At 35.0% G+C, this 22,633-nt stretch overlaps 1 protein-coding gene and 1 pseudogene across 2 annotated transcripts in view; one reads left to right on the forward strand and one right to left on the reverse strand.

Annotated features, from left to right (window-relative positions):
- The window catches only part of SLC25A42 (solute carrier family 25 member 42), a 55,700-nt gene that overhangs the window by 13,595 nt on the left and 19,472 nt on the right, over positions 1-22,633 (reverse strand). For both annotated transcript variants that reach the window (XM_031948162.1, XM_031948161.1), the window contains exons 2-3: positions 11,833-11,942; positions 5,572-5,677 (exon numbers count right to left, since the gene is read on the reverse strand). In XM_031948162.1, coding sequence (XP_031804022.1) covers positions 5,572-5,677; positions 11,833-11,910 — 184 coding nt within the window. In that variant the 5' untranslated portion in view covers positions 11,911-11,942. The remainder of the gene's footprint in view (positions 1-5,571; positions 5,678-11,832; positions 11,943-22,633) is intronic.
- LOC116420795 lies at positions 4,006-4,504 on the forward strand (annotated as a pseudogene).

Raw genomic sequence — 22,633 nt, forward strand, 5'->3', positions numbered from 1 at the left:
AATTTGTTGTGTTTAAATCAAATATTAAGCACTTATTATATGCTAGTCACTGAGGATACAAATACAAAGGGTGAAATATTCCCTACTTGCAACGAGTTTACATTCTAATGTTTGCCCCTACTCCCAACTCTTATGTGAGCAGAACCAGCAACAAGGGGAAAGAAAGCTGCAAAGAGGCTTGATGTCAGAAAAAAACAAAAAAAAAACCCAACAACAAAAAAGAAGTCCTAACAATTCTCAGTGTGCTAAAGTTGAATGAGCAGCATTTGAGAGCTGGATAAGCTCTTCTCCTTTGGAAATCTTCAAGAAGGTGGATGAGCACTTACTTGGTGGATATGTTATATGAAAGATATCTTTCACATGAGGCTTGGACTCTATGGTCATTGAAGTGTCTTCCAACTCACTGATTCTGACCAAAAAAGCTCTAAGGTAATATGGAAGATGGAGTGGAGAATAGGCAGGGAAAGTAATAATGCAAATGAAAAGAGGCAGCATAGTACTAGTCTAAAAGTCAGAGGGTGATCTGTAATTTCTAGCAAGTCCGTCATTTACCCTTTCTAAGATTTTATTCACTCTTAAAATGCAAAGAGTTATACTGGAACTAAGACAAACTGAAATGAAATAATGTGAAATAGTTTAAAAGTGAATAGAAGTCAAAATGTGAAATCTTAAAAACCAGACAAAGGAGTTTGTATTTTAATCCTAGAAGCAACAGGGAGCCATTGAAAATTGAGTAGGGGGATGATATAGTCAAAAATATAGCTTATAAATATTAATTTTCTAGGAGCTATGTCATGGATGAATTGGGGAAGGAGGAAACAAAAATTGGGGAAGGAGGAAACACCACTTTACTAGAAAGGTACACCTTTCAGATACACTTTTCCCTACTGATATTTTAATCAGGGGATATAAAGAATACATTCTTTACTGAGGATGGGGCAAGATGTCCTATAACTGTGTAATACGTGGAAGACGGGAGAAACTATGAAGATGTCAGTAGTTCTCCTGTACAGAACTTAAGGTACATTATCAGGAAGATAAAATTGGGGTGAATTAAGCATATGCTAGGGTGAAGTCAGAAGGCCTAGTATCTTGGGTCTAGTTCTCATGACCTATGTAACCTTGGAAAAACCCTTAACTTCTCTGAGTTTCCATTTTCTGATTTAGCCTCCAAGTAGAAGGATTAACCATGTCTAAGGCTGCTTCCAGCTCTTTAAAAAGCTTGGAAAATGGATGTGCAGGACCAAAGAGGATGCTGAGAAGAATCTTTAAAATTATATTCAAGTCTAGTTGTAGAAGAAGGACACACAATTGAACATTCAAACTGTGTAAGATATAGACAATATCATCACAATAAATGACAGTCCCATCCTTTTCTAGGAGATCATATTCCTAGAGAAGGAGAATACAGAAGTAAAATGAAACACAATGAGGGAGAGGGCCAAAGGACAGTGCTGTAGGGACATGTAGGAGAGAAGACACTTTTCTGATGGTAGACTTCATGGAAAACATGAGCTAGGCCCTAAGGTAAGAAAAAGAAAGGACATTCAAGGTATAGAGGATGATTTATATGAATGCTGATAGGAGGCAGGAAATATAATGAATTAGAGAAAGAAGTAATAGTTCCCTGCAGTTTGACTGGAATTAAGAGGTGAAACAGAATAATGTGAAATAAAGTTTTTTAAGTGGGTTGAAGCCAAAATGTGAAGTCTTAAATGCCAGAAAAAGAGCGTGTATTTATGAGCTGGGGAACAAAGCAAGCAGAATTATAGTTTATAAAGACTACACTGGAAGGAGCTTTGTCAAGGAAGGATTAAAGAAGAATGGGAAACACATTAGGAACTTAATTCCACAGTCCAGGGAAAATGTGACAGAACCATTGCAGTAGGATCTGGACAGTATGAAGGAATAGGTTTTCTGGAATACTGAGGAGAATGTCTGTCACAGGTAACTGGGGCAGAGAGTGAGAGAAGTGACATTTATTAACCCCTCATACAGTCTGAACTAATGTGATGTTGATGGAATGACAGTGAAAAACATTTGGAAGGAACTTTGGGGATCACTAAGGCTAATCCCACCTGAAACACAATGTCCTTTTCCAATCCAATTCTTCCCCAATACCCTGAAATGACCTCTAGTGACAAAGACCTCAATTCCTCCTCAGGGAGGTATTTCCATTATTGGACAGTTTACATCAGGAAGTTCTTTGTTCTATTCAGTAGAAATGTCTCTTTATACCTTCATCCAAGAGCCCTATTCTGCCCTCTGGTGCCAAGCAGAAAAAGTCACAGCACTTTAATTAAATGAAGATCAATAAGTCAGGTGTCCCTTAAGTCTGTGCCCAAGGATGGCACTTTTAATAACAGAAAAATCTAACTGCAGAGCTATGAAATCTATGAGGTTTTCTTTAAACCAGAACCAAGTTCTTGATTATCTTTTCCTTTTCTCCTAGATACTCTTTCTATATCCAATTAGAAAACTTTCTCATTCAAATCAACTTGATGCAATTATTTCCAAATTAATCATATAGAGGAATTCTTTGGGAAGCCCAGAATAAGAAGATATACATGCCACATTTCTTCACACCAAAAAAGGCAGACTCGTCTTACAGGGCTGCATCTACTTCTCAACAGAGTTTAGGCAGAGATGGGGAATGTTTGAATGTGAAGTCATTTGCTAAGGCAACCACAGGTGATAATGAGCAGAAAGCTAGGTACAATAATCCACTGCTTGAATTCTATAAGTTGTTAATTTTGTATGGTCCATGAATGATGTTATAAATATTCAAATGGTCCTTGGTAGAAAAAAGGTCCTCCACCCTCTGTTTAGGATGAAACCAGTTTAATTAGAAAACTTGTAAAAAAAATACTGGCCAGGGACCTTTTAGAACCTTAATTTATTATGTATTTATTTTGTTTGTATTTTTAATCTTTTATTCTTCCTTTGTAAATTGATTCTCTCCTCAACTATGTTTCTAATTAAGAAGGAAGAAATGGGAAAATGTCATCTAGGAGACATTAAAGGTGACAGCCAAAATCTGACTGAAGGAAGAGAGAGTAAAACGGGAGCAGCAATATCCCAAGGCTGATCAGAGTTTGGGAAGTAAAGGCAGAGACAGGAAACCAGCTTCCCTAGGAGGTGGCCCCTGAGAGCTGCAAAATTTGTTTCCAATTCCATCACAGAGAAACTGTCATCAGAGCAGGCTGAGAGGCCAAATTGGGATCAGGGTAAAGGAGAGGGCCAGGCCAGATGCTAGTTAACCTGAAACTTTATTGTTGGTCTTTGGGGCCAGGCAGAGGCTACCTCAGGAGAAGACTCCTTTTGCTCTGAAACAACGATTCTGAGCTCTGCAAGTGATTTTGTCTTTTCCTCCTTAATTCCAGCAAAGTGCTTTTGAAAATGAACTTTTTTTTTTTGGCGAATTAAGGAAAACAAAAGGGGTATATGTAGATCTGAAATGCCTTTTCAAGTAAAGGGAAGCAAAAATCAAGGAAGTCAGTAGTAGAACAGGAAATGGACCAAAACTCCTAATAGAACTAGAATCTGTTCCATCTCCTTTCTTGCTCAAGGTTCCTGTTTATTCATATGACACTGACAATCTTTTAGAAACTGCTGATTCCTGTACTTTTAGGTAAGTTGGGCAGAGTAGGCAGGGGAAAAAAGGTGACTGAAGCAAAAGTAGCCAGATTTGGCAAGAGATTCAAAAATATTTGACATCTAATTTGGTCAATAATTCTTTTAAAATACTGACATCTTTTGGGAGGGTTAAAAGAGAAGTCATTCGTGACATACCTTAATATGAATTGCTTAATTATAATTAATAACAATAATCTATTCTTATCTTGGGAGAATTAAGGGAACATAAATTTTGATAGGAAGAAGAAAAAATTTTGATAGGAAGCTGGAACTTTCAGAAGGTGAGCTCACATGAAAAGACTTTGAGCAGCAAAATTGGTGAGCAAGAGAGAACTGAACCACAGAGAAAATTGGGAAATCCTTTTCTTCTCTCTTTCCTCTCAGCCTAGATAGTGGCAATATGGGTAAGTGTCAAGGTTTTTATGCAGCTAAAAAGCTCCAAAACCACAGAAGAGACCAAAAATAGCATAATAAATGATAGAAGAAAGCTCATGCAGGTACTGCCTTGAAGGTCAACCTATGTGGAGAAGCATCCCATACAAAAGGGATTGTCTTAGAAAAAGTTGGTGTGGAAGTCAAGCAGCCCAATTCTGCCATCAGGAAGTATATGAGAGTCTAGCTGATTAAGAATGACAAAAAAAAAATCACTGTCTTTGTTCCCAATATTGGTTGTTTGAATTTTATTGAGGAAAGTGACATAGTTTTGGTTGCTGGATTTGTTCAAAAAAGTCATAATATTTCTAAAGTGTGTTTCAAGGTTGTAAAAGTTGCAAATGTTTCTCTTCTGGTCTTTTGCAAAGGCAAGAAGGAAAGATCAAGATCATAAAAATTGTATTATGTTTTTGTTACAGTAAAAAAAAAAAAAAAAAAAAAAAAAAAGCCCTTCCTAGCTGTGTGATCCTGGGCTAGTCACTTAACCCCAATTGCCTCAGGGGAAAAAAAAATCATGTAAAAAAGAAGTCGGAAATAATTCAAGATAAACATTATATGTGCCCTCTAGGGATGACTGCAAGCAGAGTATTGAATAAGCCATCGGCCAAAAAAAATTAAAAAAGGTGATTCAAACTCTGAGGAGTCTACCAGTATAACTAGTCCTCTTTCCTATCTATGGTGCTACTTCCTCACGTCTCAGAGGTGAGATCCACCAAAGCTGCTGAGCTCTCTTTTCATAAAGAGACGAACATGGTCAGGCACATCTGTGTTGGTGGTCAGCTTGCTCTAATCATTCCAAAAAATGAAAATTAATAAAACTGTTCTGCACAAGGCAGATCCAGCACTCCAGCAATGTAATCAAAGAAAACAAAGATAAAAAGTGAAACAGTATTCGTCTATTTGAACCATCATTTCTTACTAGAAAACCATAACTCTTAAGTAATCATGATTAAATTGTTCTGTTAAGAACTATGCAGGATAATTTAGAGTGAAGCTTTTGTGAGAAAAACCCCATTTCTAAGAGGGAACACCCTCAAGAGGGAAACTTTATCCATTTTCTTTTAGATCTTGTCTTTCCACTTTGGGACAGGGATAGGAAAGAAAATGGTTGAGGAAAAAATTGTTTCTTTTTCCTAGAGAATTTTAGAGCTTGGAAGGGCCTCAGAGGCCTACCCAGAAACTAAAAAGGAATCTTCTCTAAAATATTCCTAAGGGAGTTACGCCCTGGACACATCTGGTAAAAGAGAATCAACTACTTCCTAAAAATATACTCCATTTTCAGAATTCCAATTGTTTGTTTTCCTTGTCAACCAGGTGAAATATGTCCCACTGTGGCTTCCTTCTATTTCCTTCAGTTCTGCCTCTGGGGTTAAGCAGAACCAGACTAATCCCTCTTCCATATGACAGCCCTTCAAATACTTTAAGATGAGGAATATGTTCTCCCTAAATTTTTTCTTCATTAAGTTAAACATTCCCCCCACACTAATGGCCAAGAACAATTACCTTGAAAAATGATTTTGGTTCTGTCCAGGGGAGCTACTGCAGTTTTAGCAAGAGCTCCTGCCAATGCTCCGGATAATAGAGAGTTGAGAACTTTTTTTTTATCATCCTACAAAAAAAAAAAAAAAAAAAAAAGACAAACACTGAACAACTAGTAACAAAAGAAGTTTATTTTGCCACAATCAAACAAAATTATTCAATAAGGTGAGATGCAAAACCTTTTGTTTTCAAATAATCATGTAAAAATCGGTTGAATTCTACCAATTTGTTTCCACCATAGCTTCAATAACTGTACAATTTCAATTAAGTAACTTCTCTAGGTTTTAGTTTCTTTTGCTATAAAATGAACAGGTAGGGGTCTTAACATAAATCTGTGGATAGATTTCAGAAAGTCTTTGAATTTGGAGAGGAAAAATTATAAGATAATTTCAAAATAATTTTCTTTTTAATTCCATGTACTTTATGCTTTTAAATATAATATCCTGAGAAATATAATATTTCAGACACAAAAAAGATTAAGAACTCCTAGACTACAAGTTTCTAAACATTGAACTTAGATTTTGTAATTTCTATTGGCCTACTAACCATTAAGGTCAAGTGATAAACTCAAAGTCTTTCTGGGCAACATTAATTATCTCAATTATCCTAATAAAGGAAGAAAGTATCTGGCAAGACCCTGCAAAACAGAGATGACTAGACCTATGAGGTACAAAGTACTCAGATCACTGACTGTGAACAGACAAGTCCTTAGTCTTTTTTTTTGACTCATTCATACTAAATAAAGAAGTAAACCTTGACCCTTTCTATTTAAAAATTATTTTGATAACGGTTTGGTCATGTATACTTATTGTGTATCTAATTTATATTTTAATATATTTAACATCTACTGGTCATCCTGCCATTGGGGGAGGGAGTGGGGGGTAAGAGGTAAAAAATTGGAACAAGAGGTTTGGCAATTGTTAATGCTGTAAAGTTACCCATGCATATAACCTATAAATAAAAGGCTATTAAATTAAAAAAAAATTATTTTGAACCAAACGCTTAAAAGACAAAGAAAGAATCTTCTTTCCTTTAACTTTTTCAACACCCACACCTCCTCCCCCAACACACACACACACACACACACACACACACACACACACACAGAGTTCGCCACTACCACCATTATCATCATGTTTCTACCCTTGGCCACAAGTTTTCTTTCTAGAAGGCCCAGTTAGTCCTTACTATTCAATGGTTACAGTTTGCATCTTTATCTATAAACAGCCTTTGGCACAAAAAGTTCATTTGAAAGCAAAAATCCATCACCACTTCTGAAATGACTGAACTCTCAAAGCACATGCTATACTGTAAATAGTTCTCAAATGTCATTAGTACACTAGCAAAAATACACATATTCAACCTACAGCAGTTAATGGCTCCGGGGAAACTAAAGAACATTCAGCAACAATGAGCAGTCAGTTATACCAATACAATGGATCAGTACCCAAAATAAGAGCAGTTTAATACTGGGCTCTGAGCATCATGCTTCTCCATTGACATGAAATAACAATCACAGTAGAATTTTGAAACATAGTGAATTTTGGTTATAATGTATTATGATGTTATATAAAACAATGTTGGCCAAGGTATGCTTTAAGTATCAATAAAATATAAAAACTCAAAGTTCAAAGATGATTCTAAAACTGGGATATGTCATACATTAGAGTAGACAGAAAAATAACTCAATAAGTACATCCTAGGTTAAAAAAAAAAAAAAAGGGACAGGAACTAAAATATTAAATGGAAGCACATTTGGAAACTTCCAAAAGTAGATTCACAGAATTTTGGTGTTGGAAAGGCCTCAGATAAAAACAAAACAAAACAAAACAAACAAACAAAAAAATCCCCAGGAAAGGCCTCAGAGATCAAGGCTAAACCTTCATTTTAAATAAAAAGGCTGAGACCTTTTTATTATATCACATTAATTTTCAAATAAAACCTTCTTTCCTCCTTTTCCCAGGAAGCCTTCCCTTGTGCTAAAGACTGAGAAACAAAAACAAAACACAGTTCAGCAAAACAAAGCAACACATTGACTCAGTTGGGCAGCATGCACTGTATTTCATAAACATAGTCTCCCACATTGAAAATAAAGAAGTTCATTTTTTTTAATCTTTCTCAGGGGCCAATCTTAGTCCCTGTTCTTCCATTTTACATTGTTGGAATCAGTGTATATATTACTTTGCTGATTTTGCTAACCTCCCTCTGTTCTTACAATCCAAAACACCTGGCTTCAGTTCCTGACTGTCACTTAATACCTATGTGACCTTAATCATACTCAGGACATGCCTAGACTTAGCACCTTACTATCTTGAACAAGTTACTTTATCACTTTAAGCTTCAATGTCCTTAAGTTTAAAATGAAGGTGTTGGACTAAATGCCCTTGAAGGTTCCTTCTCTCTCTCAATATAATTCTACTACAAGTCTTCTTTACAGAGTCTTCTCTGAACTTTTCACATATATCATTGACCATAGGACTTCTCCATTATAGTCACTGATTACAATTAGCTTAGCTTTTTCTCAGATGACTACCTACTTCTGTTTTTAGTTTTTCACAATTATACAAATGCTGCAATGACGTGTGTGTGTGTGTGTGTGTGTGTGTGTGTGTGTATATATATATATATATATATATATAAAACCTTTAGTTGGAAGATCCTTGCAATGTAACAGCAAGATCCATGGATTAAAGGATTTGGTTTGTTTAGACACTAGACTGATGCTATCAACTATTCTATAATTTAGTCTTAAATCTCAGTAATACAATGATCCAAAACAATCCAAAGAACTCATCCAGAGAAAGAACTCTGGAGTCTGAACACAGATCAAAGCATACTATTTTCATTTTCTTTGCTTTTTGTGGGGTTTTTTCCTTTTGGTCTGTTTCTTCTTTCACAACATGATTAATATGGAAATATGTTTTACATGATTGTTCATATATAACCCATGTCAAATTACTTATTATCTTACAGAGGAAGAAGGGGAGGGAAAGGAGGAGAAAATTTGAAACTCAAATTTTTTTTCAAACTGAATGTTGAAAATTCTCTTTACAAGTAATTGGAAAAAATAAAATACTATTTTTAAAAAATTAGTCTTAAAGAGTTGCCTAAAGCACAGAGAATTCAAATGACTTGGTGAGGAGTCACCGAACTAGTCTGGGTCAAAGGATATATTTGAATTCAATTCTTTTTGATATTCAACATGCTCTGTATCCACTGTCATACTGCTTCAAATGGGTCAAAGGATATGGTCACATTTTTTATAAATGATTTTTAGTGATATTATTTGCTTCTATATAATCTACATTTCCCTCTATATTTCTTTTCCTACCTTCTCCCAGAGAGCTATCTTTATAATAAAGGGAGGAAAAAAGGTCTGGCAAAACTCAAAAGCATACTGAAGAACTCTAATGTCACACAGGTAGTAACCTATAACCCAGAATACCTTGCTTCCAAACAACAGCATATTTTCTTTTGGAACCAAGCTTGGTGATTATAATTCACAGCATTCAAATGCTACAGTCATTGGGTGTATTATTGTTTTCCTGGTTTTGGTCACTTCATTTTGCATCAATTACACCTAGTCTTCCTGTGTTTCTCAATATTTAACATACTACCAGCATGGTAATATTATATTAAATTCATGTACCATAATTTGTTTAGTCCATTCTCTAATGGATAGTAATACATTTTTTTTCTTTTTGCTATCATAAAAAAGACTACTATAAACTTTATTGTATATAGGACCTTTTTGTGTTGAGTATGGTTACATCTATTTTATGTAATCCTTGAACACTTTCCAGAATTGGGATCAATTTCCAGTTCTACCAACAACTATTAGTCTACCTGCAGTTCTGATCATTTCCATCATTTGTCATACTTCCAGTTTATAACATCCTTACTTTACAAATGAAAAAACTGATTCCAGAGAGAAACAGGATTACAAATCACTTAGTACAATCCCATCATTTCACAGACGGGTAAACTAAGCTATAACAAAGTGAAATGACATGTTTAGGATAAAAAGGTCAAACAACTGCGGATAAAGAAGGATTGAAACTTATACCCAAGTCTCATATCTGGACCATACTGTGCAAATCTTCTGACTCTCAATCTGATATTCATTCCAAAAAACCTGCTATACCACAGTAAGATCATATTATACTACCGTCCCAACTATATCCTGAAACAAAGAAAAAGATAAGCAAAAAACAATAATAAGATTTACATTTTCAGATTAATTTCTGATTTGTCTTGTGGTCAATTATTAGGATCAAGAATTTAATTCAGTGAGCACTTATGAAGAATATAGCAAGAGAATAGAAAATAATGAAAATAACACAATTCCCACATCTTGAAGGGACGATATAGTCAAACCTTTCTGGTAAAGTTTTCATTTCTTTAAGGTAAAATAGGAAGTAATTTAAATATTCACACCTGTAATTTAATTTAAGTGGCTAAAATGTCTTCCTCCACTATTCAGGTGGGTTGTTTCCAATAATCATTAACCAGAAGGCTAAGAGGCTGTATGCTGTGATGTAAAAGAGTACTGCAACGAGTTGGCCCCAGAATAATAAAACAGGAGCACTGATATCCGAAAGTATTCTCTTAAAGGCTGGCAAAGCTGTTTACAAATATGATCTTCTTTCACTCCCACAACAACCCTGGAAGTGGGTGGGTGTTAGCGTTTTCCTTGTTTTATGAATAAGTAAACTCGGCAGACAGAATTGTGAAGTGACCTGCTCAGGAATCCTGAGGGATTCAAATTCAAGTCTTCTGGCCCAGGACTCGGTGCACTATGGCACCCCCTAGTGGCCTAGTGGTAGCAGAAAAACAGGAAACAGTAGATACCCAAATGATGGGGAACCGACAGAATACACAAAGGGCAGAATACGGGAATTAATGTACCAGAATGTTTTTTGAACCATAAGAAATGATAAATATGAGTATTTTAGAAAACCGTGGGGAGACTTGAACAAACAAATAGAAAGTGAAGAAGGCAGAACCATGATAGAAAATGGTGACACCAAAGTAAAAGAAAACAGCACTAAGAAACATTAAAATTCAGATCAATACTGATGAACTTTAATTTCAGAGGAGTAGAAACATACTCCTTTACTTTTGGAATAGAAAAAATGATAAATGGGCAGTGTGGATGGCCACACCTAGACTACCCCACATAGTGAATGTGCTGATCTGTTTTTCTTTGGCACAGGAGGTGTTTTAAGAAATGACAATGATACAAACCTCCCCAAAACAATAATAAAGCATTTACTTAAAAGGAAAAGACACTGATCTTAGCACCAAAAGACCAAGGTTCGGACTTGTTTTGGTTATTATCTAATTTGCAAATTTTTTTTCCACTTTCCCTTAGTGTTCCTGGTAAGCCCAAATGAGACAAATGTGCACAAAACACTACATATATAAAAACAGGTTCTCTTATGCTCTTCAGTAAATAAAGTAAATAAAAACTATATAATTAAGTAAAATATAAAGTTTATTATTATTATTAAACATCTGCTAATGTTCTTCTCTAATGTGTCATCATGGCCTAGAAGTAATCCTTAGTACTTGAAAGCTATCCCAAGGAACAGTAAATTCTTGCATGTTATATCAGGAAAAGCTTAGATAAAAGGCCTGATGATGGAAAATATGTCTGCTGGCTAAGAAACAACCTAGTTAAACCAGAAAAAGGTTAATCACCAAGCTGGTCAGAAGAGTATGAATTTTTCAATTAAAACAGATCTTGAACACAAGTTACTGAACCGTTATAAAAGAGGTTGTTATCAGTACTGGTGGAGGAAAGACCCACACCAACCAAATCACTAATCTTTGAAGTATTATTATTAAAATAAGCCTTATTAACCTAAACAAAAACAGATAAGCAAACCAATCTGTTTAAGATACATAATATATACACATGCCAGAGGTATATATACATATATGTGTATACATATATATATATACATAATTACATTTGTATATACTATACACATGTGTATGTATATATATATATATATATATATATATATATATATATATATATATATAGCATCATACACACATACACACGCATCTCTGTACTGACAACCATGGAAAATATATGCTGTTTCCAATTACTATATCATTCCTTCATAGACATATCTTTGAGGAAAAGTGTATCTGCCCGAATAGATCTACAAATTAAATAAGGTCACCAGGAAAGAAAGCATTTGTTGTACTTACCCCACCAGTAACCGGTAGAATGGTCTTCACATCCTTCTCTTTTAAACCCACAGAAGCTTCTTTCACACCATTACCCATACCAGTCTTGTTGATAAAAGAAGATGGTATTCCTAGGTTAAAACAAAAATGTCTAATAAGAAACATAGAATTCATCTACCTCAAAGAAAAGTATAGAAGTATGATTTCTTAGGATCACTTTCAGTTCTATGATCCCAAGACTGAAATCAAAGCAGACTAAAGGATGGCCTTTTCCATCCCAAACGGACAATAGGAGTTCTTCTAAGGTAGAGTGGTACTATGACAAGAGCCTAGAACTTCAGATCAGGAACCCAAGGGACAAGTACTAGCTTTGCTACTTAGCAGTCAAAGGAGATTGTAAGCAAATTATTGAACTTCTTTTTGCCTTAGTTCCCTTATCAATAAAATCACAATAAAAATAACTTTTCACTTCACAAGATTTCTATAAGTAATTTGTAAACTCTTAATACCCTATAGAAATCATAATGAAGTTACCAACCAGATGGAAAAAATGCTCCAAAATCATTAATAAGAAAAATATAAATGAAAACAACTTGGCAAAAATGTTACAAAAGGAAAATGGTGGCTGTTCCAGGGGCTATGCAAAGGCACAGTAAAATATTGCTGATGGAGTTATGAACTGGTCTACTGCCTTCTGGAAAGTAATTTGGAATTGTACTTACAGTGTCACTAAGTTTGTGACTTTAACCTAAGTTATTATCATTTCTAGATTATATACTCTACTTCAAGGAGATCAAAGATAGACAGAAAGAATTCATATGCACCAACATTTTTATAACAGTAAAAAAAATGAGAAACAAAGTGGGTACCAATCAGTTAGGGAATAGCTGAACAAATTATGGTAAATAAATGGAGACATAAGAATATGAATGTGGTATGTGAATGAAGGGGATGAGGACTACACTAGTAATTTTGTGGGTATAAGAAACTCCTAAATGAGAAAATTTTCCTTCTGACAGAAAGGAGACAGACAAAGCCTATATGTGAATTTTTTGCTTGTCTCTATTTATTACAAAGGATGGCAGGAGTTGATGAGTGATGACAGTGATGAAGAAAAAAAATTTTCATGAGACATTTTTAAAATACACATAAGAAAGCAAAAAGAAATTCAGGAGGGATGAAGTTGTACAAATAGGGCAGAGGTTGAGTTACTATCATGTTAAAGCAAGGAAGAGCATTCTCATCTTTTCTCAGGTCCAAACATAGCCATTATGATTCCACAACATTCTTTTTCAATTACTTTGCTGGATTTTTCCTTCTTTTTCATTTAACTATTTCAGGTTTCAGCTAAATCTTCCTGTGTTTCTCTACATTTGTTATTGTTGCTGTTTGTTCTTTGTCCTTTGTTCTCAGAGAGGACATCAGGAAGGTGATGCCGTGGCTTGCAAGGGAATTGGATTTGAGTGAGGGAGAGCAGTGTAAGGTCACTTGCCTCACTTTCCTTTTCAGAGCCATCTGGGTCCAGTGACCAGATATAGATCAGGAAGACTGGGGATGGCTCTGGATGTTCTCTACATTTACCATGTAATGCTAAGCTATAGTGTACAAAGCAGTCATAACCTAGGTAAAACCATCTCAGCAGAAGAGTTAGAGTAGGTTGAGGGTAACTCATAGGCCTCAAACCTGTTGCTGACTTAGGGGGCTTTCTACCACGAAGCTTTCTACCATGTGAAGAATTTCTCCGGAGGAATGGGTGAATAAGAACAAATTGTTCCAACAGTCAAGAAGACATCAAAAACTCCAAGGTTAGTCACTGGTCACTGATCCACTGGTAACAAGGTAATGCATTGTCAGCTGTTCTTTCTCTTATCTTGCCACTGAACTTTAATGATAATGGAAGACAAAGTGAAGCTGACTACTTTGTGCAACTGTGCTTCACATAAATCTAATTTATATATGAGTCAAGGCATCACCTCATGATGTCATTGATCCTCTTTAAAATGAAAGATGAACAGCATTTATCTTCTACATAATCTCCTGCAGTACAGTTACCAGAGTAATCCAGATATAAAGCTGAAAGAAAACTCAGAAGCCACCTGGTCCAATTTCCTCAGTTTACAGATGAGGAAACTAAGGTGCAAGGCAGTTTTATGACTTAGCCCAAAGTTACACAGACACAAAGCTTCAGAAGCCAGATCCTCTGACTTTGGAGCCAAGACTCTTTCCATTGTGGTCTGTGGCTTCCTAGAGGATATTACATTTCTGTACCATAATGTACTTATCAATTCACAAATCAATGGGCATCTCCTTTGTTTCCAGTTCTTTGCTACTACAAAAAGGGCTGCTATACTTTTAAAAAACTTTTTTACTTAACAAATGCTTACTGAATGAATGTTGAATTAAATATCTAAATCCACTGAATAAGAATATAATGCAATAGTATTATACTGCAATAATGAATGAATAATACCGAGTAACCTGGGAGAACTTATACAAAATGAAATAGTGTGAAGAAAGCAAAACAAAAAAAAAATATTTACTTGACTTCAACAATGTATGAAAAGCAGTCAAATTATAACTATAATGTATAGAATCAGTAAAATGATAATGAATAACCTAAAAATTTAGAGAATTTCTTACTAAGACCACCTATCTTCTTCTTAGTAGTGTAGTGGAAGCTATGAATATAGAATTTAGAGTCCACAAAAAAATGTTCTGTCCTACTGGCTTTAGCTGAATTTTGCTATTTTCATATTAACAAGAAATGAGGCAGAGGGTAAGAACAAAAAGCTAAGATTATGGTATAAAAACAATAGGCAATAAAACAATTTTTAAAAAGAAAAGTAGTGAGGTCCTAAATTAGTAATGGCAAGGAAAAAAGTAAGTAGTGAGTTTCCCATCTCTGGAAGTCTTCAATCAGAGACTGTATGACTACTTTGGGGCAAATATTTTTTACAGGGAATAAATGTTTTAGGCAAGGCTAAGAATACTTATCCTTGAATATGATATCCCTTCCTATTCAGATTTTATATAGAAATTGTATAGAGAACAAGAGTTATATTATATATAAATACCTACATGATAATTTAATAAAAACTTAATAATAGAATAAGAATAATGGCTATCAAAGCTAACATTTATAAAGCACTTTAAAGCATTACTTTACAAATATTATCTTATGGACCCACTTTAACACTGTATACCAAGATATGATCAAAATGGGTCCATGATTTAGATATAAAGAATGAGATTATAAATAAATTGGAGGAACATAGGATAGTTTATCTCTCAGACTTGTGGAGGAGAAAGAAATTTGTGACCAAAGACGAACTAGAGACCATTATTGATCACAAAATAGAAAATTTTGATTAAATCAAATTAAAAAGCTTCTGAACAAACAAAACTAATGCAAACAAGATTAGAAGGGAAGCAACAAACTGGGAAAACATCTTCACAATTAAAGGTTCTGATAAAGGCCTCATTTCCAAAATATATAGAGAACTGACTCTAATTTATAAGAAACCAAGCCATTCTCCAATTGACAAATGGTCAAAGGATATGAACAGACAATTTTCAGATGAAATTGAAATTATTACCACTCATATGAAAGAGTGTTCCAAATCATTATTAATCAGAGAAATGCAAATTAAGACAACATGAGATACCACTACACACCTGTCAGATTAGCTAAGATGACAGGAAAAAATAATGATGATTGTTAGAGGGGATGTGGGAAAACTGGGACACTGATACATTGTTGGTGGAGTTGTGAAGAAATCCAATCATTCTGGAGAGCAATCTGGAATTATGCCAAAAAAGTTATCAAACTGTGCATACCCTTTGACCTAGCAGTGGTACTACTGGGCTTATATCCCAAAGAGATACTAAAGAAGGGAAAGGGACCTGTATGTGCCAAAATGTTTGTGGCAGTCCTGTTTGTAGTGGCTAGAAACTGGAAAATGAATGGATGCCCATCAATTGGAGAATGGTTGGATAAATTGTGGTATATGAATGTTATGGAATATTATTGTTCTATAAGAAATGACCAGCAGGATGAATACAGAGAGACTTTGAAAGACTTACATGAACTGATGCTAAGTGAAATGAGCAGAACCAGGAGATCATTATATACGTCAACAACGATACTGTATGAAGATGTATTCTGATGGAAGTGGATTTCTTTGACAAAGAGACCAAATTCAGTTTCAATTGATCAATGATGGACAGAAGCAGCTACACCCAAAGAAAAAACACTGGGAAATGAATGTAAACTGTTTGCTCCAATTCTCCCTGTGCAACAAGAAAACTGTTTGGTTCTGCACGCATACATTGTATCTAGGATATACTATGACATATTCAACATATATAGGACTGCTTGCCATCTAGGGGAGGGGTGGAGGGTGGGAGGGAAAAATCGGAACAGAAGTGAGTGCAAAGGATAATGTTGTAAAAAAAATTACCCTGGCGTGGGTTCTGTCAATAAAAAGATATAAAAATAAATAAATAAATTTAATTTAAAAAAACAAAAAACAAATATTATCTTATCATAAAAAAGGAAAAAGGTCCCACATGTACAAAAATATTTGTAGCAGCTCTTTTTGTGGTGGCAAAGAATTGGAAACTGAGGGGATGTCCATCAACTGGGGAATGGCTGAACAAGTTGTTGTATATGAATGTAATGGAATACTATTGTTCTATAAAAAATGATGAGCAGGTAGATTTCAGAAAAACCTCAAAAAGTTACATGAACTGATATTGAGTGAGGTGAGCAGAAGCAGGAGAACATTGTTCTGCTTTATCTATACCTCTAGTATTCTGGAATCTGAGGTGATAGACATATAACTAATTTATTGAGACTGTGGATTTAGTAGGGTTTTTGGTGGCTTCATCCACTAAGGAAAGGTTTGTTGAATGGCATATGCTCTTGAATCATTTATCATTCTACTGTATAAAATAACAATAAATTACCCATTCTTTATAATGCAACTCAAAGGTCTCCTATCTCATAGGTCTTTTTTCTGGTTATCTCTTACTAATGAGGGAAATCAGAGGATCCAAGCTGGAAGAAACCTCCAAGGTCATCCAATACAAACCATACTGAGTAATTGCTGACATTTATATTACACTATAAAATTTGTAAAATGCTTTCCAAGTATGTTTTCGAGCCTGTGAGGAAAGTACTGTGGACATTATGAAGTAAAGCTCAGAAAGGTTTGCCTATAGAAAACTTACATGATCTGATACAAAGTGATTAGAACCAGGAGAATAATCTACACAGTAACAGTAATATTGTAAAGATAATCAACTAGGAAAGATATAACAACACTGATCAACAAAATAATTCCTCACAATTCCAGAGGGCTGATGAAGAAACGTGTTATCCATCTCTAGAATGAGAACTGATGGCTTCAGAATGTAGATGAAAATACTTTTTCCCCTCTACTTTTACTTGCTTCCCACCCCAAAACAAGCCAGTCACAACATGTGATATTGGCCTTTCTTACCCTCCCACACTCCTTTTTTTTCTCTCTAGTTGAAACATCCTTAGACCCTTCACACAATATTCATATGGTATGATCTTGGGGACCCTCCAAACTTCTTTTTCCTCAGATATAATACCATATCCTTGTCTTGGATACCTATGATTACTCTGTATGACATCTATTTCTGTTGTTCTTTATTATCTACTACAAAATCTATGGTTAGCACTTTTATCTTACAATGTCCTGAATTTACAAGGTGCTTAACCAATGTTTCCTAAAATGAATTTACTGAAGTAATTTATATAACCCATAAGAGCTACTAGAAATCTGCCTGCTTCATTCATACCATCAAAGTTTAGCCCTTTCCTACATGCCTTTTACAAGTCACCTGATATAAGTGTTACAGAGACCAGCCAACAAAAACAAGTTAACCAAATATTGATCCATTTCCTTAGTTACTGTCAGATGTATTCACAAACATGGCTCAGCAGTTTAAGTACTTTCTTACATGTGTTCTAGTGCTATGATCCACCTTTCCAAAATAACATATATGATAAGCATGACAAGCACAGTTTATATCAGTTATTTTAGTTTACTTGTTTCTTGATCATCTGTTTGGATGTCAAAGCCCAAGGAGGTAGACTTAATAATAACTACTTCATTTGTTTACCAACCTATACTTTTGTGTTAAAATTTCCCCTCACGTTCAAAGTCACATGGAGAAGTTATTAAGTGGGATAAATTAGTCAATGGCAACTTTTTCCTCTGAACAAAAAGTCCTTTGGAAAATACCAAAGCAATTTGTTGAAAGGTCTCTAACTTTCATATTGTTATGCACCTCCCCCTTAACTCCTTTACAAATTTATAATACTCTATATTTTCCTGTTTTTGTGCATTTTAAAATTCTAAAGCACTTCCCAAAATGAATTTCAAAATACCATTGTTAAAAATGCAAATGACTTACATTTCATTTCCACATGTTTCCTGAGGCTTAAAAAATAAAAGACCAAAACAAAATTTGTGTTTATTTGTCCAGTAAAATCACATCACTTAATTTCTTCAGCAAAGATATTCACAAATTTTTAATAAAGCAGAGTACAAACTGTGCCACTGATCATGGCATTCCCAGATCAATGTTCAACAATGACTGGGAAAAGTTTTATAAAATCAAATTGAACTGACAGAGATTAATTTGTAATAGTGGATTTTCTGTACAAATTAATAATAAATTATAAATGTAGTATTTGTATTATATAGACTATGCCTCTCTACATATGTATAAACAAAGTCATCTGTCATAAGCACATCCTTACTACAACCATCTGAATCCTTTTAGGCTCTCCATTTAGACAGCCCCATTTCTGGACATCTCCTTGGGCAGCTCCTCTCTGCTCTATACTCCTAGAATTCCTTAGCTCCTATAACAGAAACCATTTCTCCTCAATTGTGTGTTCATGAATCCTAACCTCAAACTGCTTAGCCAGTTAGTTTTTTATATTTTACCTATATTCTCTGAGAGAAAAAGTTTTGATTAAATACCTTGTTAGCATACTTGTTCCTTGTTAACATATCAAATGAAAATTCTATCCACCTCTCTTTATCTTTGTTAATATAACTGAAATAAAAATATATAGATATCATTTAATAACTCTTTTACACAATCAAAACAAAGGCATCTTATAGTTCAATCTCGGATTCTTCGATTCTTAAATATAACATGGTCAAATCACTTTAAATTACCACCAACAAAATATACTTATAGTTTTTTATTTCCTAATACTAGAACTAAGTCTGATCACATTATTCACTAGTTAAAAGACCCTTAGAAGCTCCTCACAGTCCATAATATAAAATATAAAACTCTTGCTTTTGTTTATAATAGTTCTCTCTTAATTTATCCCAAACTACCTGTTTATCATTTCATAATGTTCCTTCTTGAACACTGTTGGGACTCCTTGTTCCTTGAGCTTGTCTTATAGCCTCCTGCTCCCATGCATTAGTATATTTTCCCCCACGCCTAGCACATATTCTTCTCATTTCTGCAACTGAAATTCTTCTTGATCAAGGCCTAGGCCTACCACTTCCTTATCAAAGCCTTTCTTGATGTCTTCAGTTAGAAGTGATCCCTGCCTCTTTCCTTTCCCTTCCATGTTTGACCTCTCTGATGCATTTATCTAATAATTATATGTGTGTAATTGTGTACAATAATCTGCTTGCAGCAGGTTGATGAAACATGCAGCAAGTACAAAAAGACATGCCCTTTTCATCTGTAGCAACATTAGATGGGGGTCTGCCCACATCTACTTGTAGGTACCCTAACCTCATCTTATTATTTGACTCATTCTTTATGCTTGGATATTTTATTTCTTATGAATAAATTTCTAATCTCATTAGCATGAATCAGTACAAACTCCTATTTTAGTTCAATAAATATTAGCAATTTAATGAACTGGGGGGGAAAAAACCTCTCTTTTCAAAAGTAATTATCCTTATTTCTCTATGTTTAAATATAAAATGAGAGAATTTGGGCAATTTACAAATAGATGGAAACAATAATAAACATAAGAATATATATATGTAAAACTATTGACAATATATTGGCTATGACAAATGTCCCAGCCTAAGAAACCTCAAATTCTCAATCTCATAGTAACTGTCTTTTCTTTACTTGTCCTCCTGCATTCAATTTCATGTTTCCAACTGCCTTTGGTCCAAGGAAGTACTCAATAACTCCTCCTCTCTCTTCCCCCACCCTCATCCTCTTTTGAACTTTACCAAAGATGTCGAGTCCCCATTTTTTTTTTTGGCTGCTGAGGCAATTGGGGTTAAGTGACTTGCCCAGAGTCACACAGTTAGGAAGTGTTAAGGCAGATTTGAACTCAGGTCCTCCTGACTTCAGGGCTGGTGCTCTATCCACTGTGCCACTTAGCTGACCCAAACATGGCTCTTCTTAACAATAAGGTGATTCAGGCCAGTTCCAACAATCTTGTGATGATGAGAGCCATCTACACACAGAGAGAGGTCTGTGGGAACTGAGTGTGGTCCACAATATAACATTTTCACTTCTTTTGTTGTTTTCTTGATTTTTATTTTTCTTCCTTTTTGATCACATTTTTCTTGTGCAGCAAGATAATTGTATAAATATGTATGCCTATATTCAATTTATATATATATTTACCATGTTTAACAAATATTGAATTACTTGTCATGTAGGGGAGGAAATGGGAGAAGGGGATAAAATCGGAACACAACATTTTGCAAGGGTTAATGTTGAAGAATTATCCATGCATATGTTTTGAAAATAAAAAGCTTTAATAAAAAAATTACTCCCTTGTATATAACATGATTGTGTTATCTCTCTCATTAGAATATGAGCTGCTTGAGGGCAGAAGCTGCCTTTCACTTTTCTTAGTATCCTCAGTGCTTAGCAATGCCAGACTCCTAATAAGAGCTTAACAAATGCTTGTTGATTGGCTGCTCTTTTCCCCTTATCATATAAGTAAAGAACAAAGGAAAGAAACTGCCAGAATATTGGGCAGTCGATTGCACTGAAGAAAGAGTGTAGACTAAACAGTGGTCTGTCACGGTCATTCTAGGAGTGGGTGAAAGAAAAGTTATCAGGCTTGTTTTGAGATGAGGGAAATGGGGACAAAATCTCTTGACATTCCCCAAAATGACTTTTCAAAGTATGGAGCCACAAATAAGACAGGATACCAGAATGAGAAATGTATGACAATCCTGTTGCCTCAAAGGTTCCTGAACTGGAAAAAGCTCATTTCTTAAATGTGACTTAGTTTCTCAGTGATTGCTTCTTCTCAGCTCTGACATCTAACCCATTATCAGATTGTATCATTACTTCTCTGCATTCTCTCTTTCTGGTGAGTCTCTCCCTGAGCCACTTCCCCAACCCAGCCTCCCATCTCTAGTTCTCATTCTACTTCCTAACTGGTCTCCCTGAGCTTAGCACAATGCCTGCCTGGCACATAGGAGACACTTACTAAATTCTGGATGATTGTTGACCAATTGCTTGCCTCCTGTCATTTGTACTTTCATTCTGCCCAGTTCCTGGAAATCAATCTTCTTAAAACATTACTTTCATTATGTCTGTTTTCCATTCAAAAAATCTTAAATGATATTCCATTGCTTCATAGGTGCAATTAGATGGTGTAGTAGGCAGAGCGTTGAACTTGGGAGTCACAAAGAGCTGAGTTCAAACATCATCACAATCTGCTGGTTGTTCTCCTTGCCTTGAAATTCTCCCCATTCCAATCCATTCTCAACTGTCAAATTAATCTTCCCAAAAAGCCTAAATCTGAATAGGTTATGTCTGGTGGTTATTACCTCTGGGATAAATATCAAATCCTGGCTAACTTTTAAAGCCCTTCATTATCTGACCCCTTTTGTTCCAACACCACTCTCCAGTGACTGGGGATTCCTAAATACTCTTTGTGCTTGCCATTCCACTGCACCACTGCAGGTATTTTTGGCTGTCTCTCATGCCTGGCAGTTTTTTCATCTCCCTTCATCTTCAAGTCTTAGCTTAATTCTCAACTTCTGCAAAAAAAGCCTTTCCTCCTCCTCCTCAAATATAGGGCCTTTCCTCTGAGGCTATCCCAGATTTATTCTGTATTTATCTTGCTTGTATGTAGTTGTATGCAAGTTGTCTCCCTTATTAGACTGAACTTCTTTTAAGTAGGATCTGGTTTTTGTCTGTTTGCCTTTCTACATATTGCCCTTGTTTAGCATAGAGCCTGATACATAATATTTAGTAAATGCTGGTTGACTGACTATGTGGTGACCCTGGACAAATCACTTTAACTGCTGTCTATTTTGGTTTTCTCATCTGTAAAACAGGAATGATATTGCTTACCTTCAAGTGTGGTTGATAAATGAGATATTTGCAAACCTTAAAATATTACATAAATGCCATTATTATTATTATTATTACTACCATTACTAAATAAAAATGAAATTCTGCAATTTGGTATTTAAGGAGCCTTTTTCAAGTTTTTCCCCACATAGTTCCAGCTCAAAGTGATCATATTTGCCTTTATGAACACCTATAACACTATAATTAGGCAGTACATATAATTAGACAGAGCTGGGCCTAGAGTCAGAAAACCCAAATTCAAATGTAGCCTCAGACACTTTGTAGTTGTATGACTCTGGTACAATCAGTTAACTGATCAGTTTCTTCAGTGTCCCCAAAGCAAAATGGGGATAATAACAGCACCTATATCCCAGGATTGTTGCAATGCTTAAATGAGATAATATTTGTAAAGTGCTTAGCATAGTGCCTAGAACATAGTATAGATTTAATAAGACTTGTTTCCTTCCTT

This window comes from Sarcophilus harrisii, chromosome 1 (assembly GCF_902635505.1).
Source record: "Sarcophilus harrisii chromosome 1, mSarHar1.11, whole genome shotgun sequence".
NCBI lineage: Eukaryota > Metazoa > Chordata > Mammalia > Dasyuromorphia > Dasyuridae > Sarcophilus > Sarcophilus harrisii.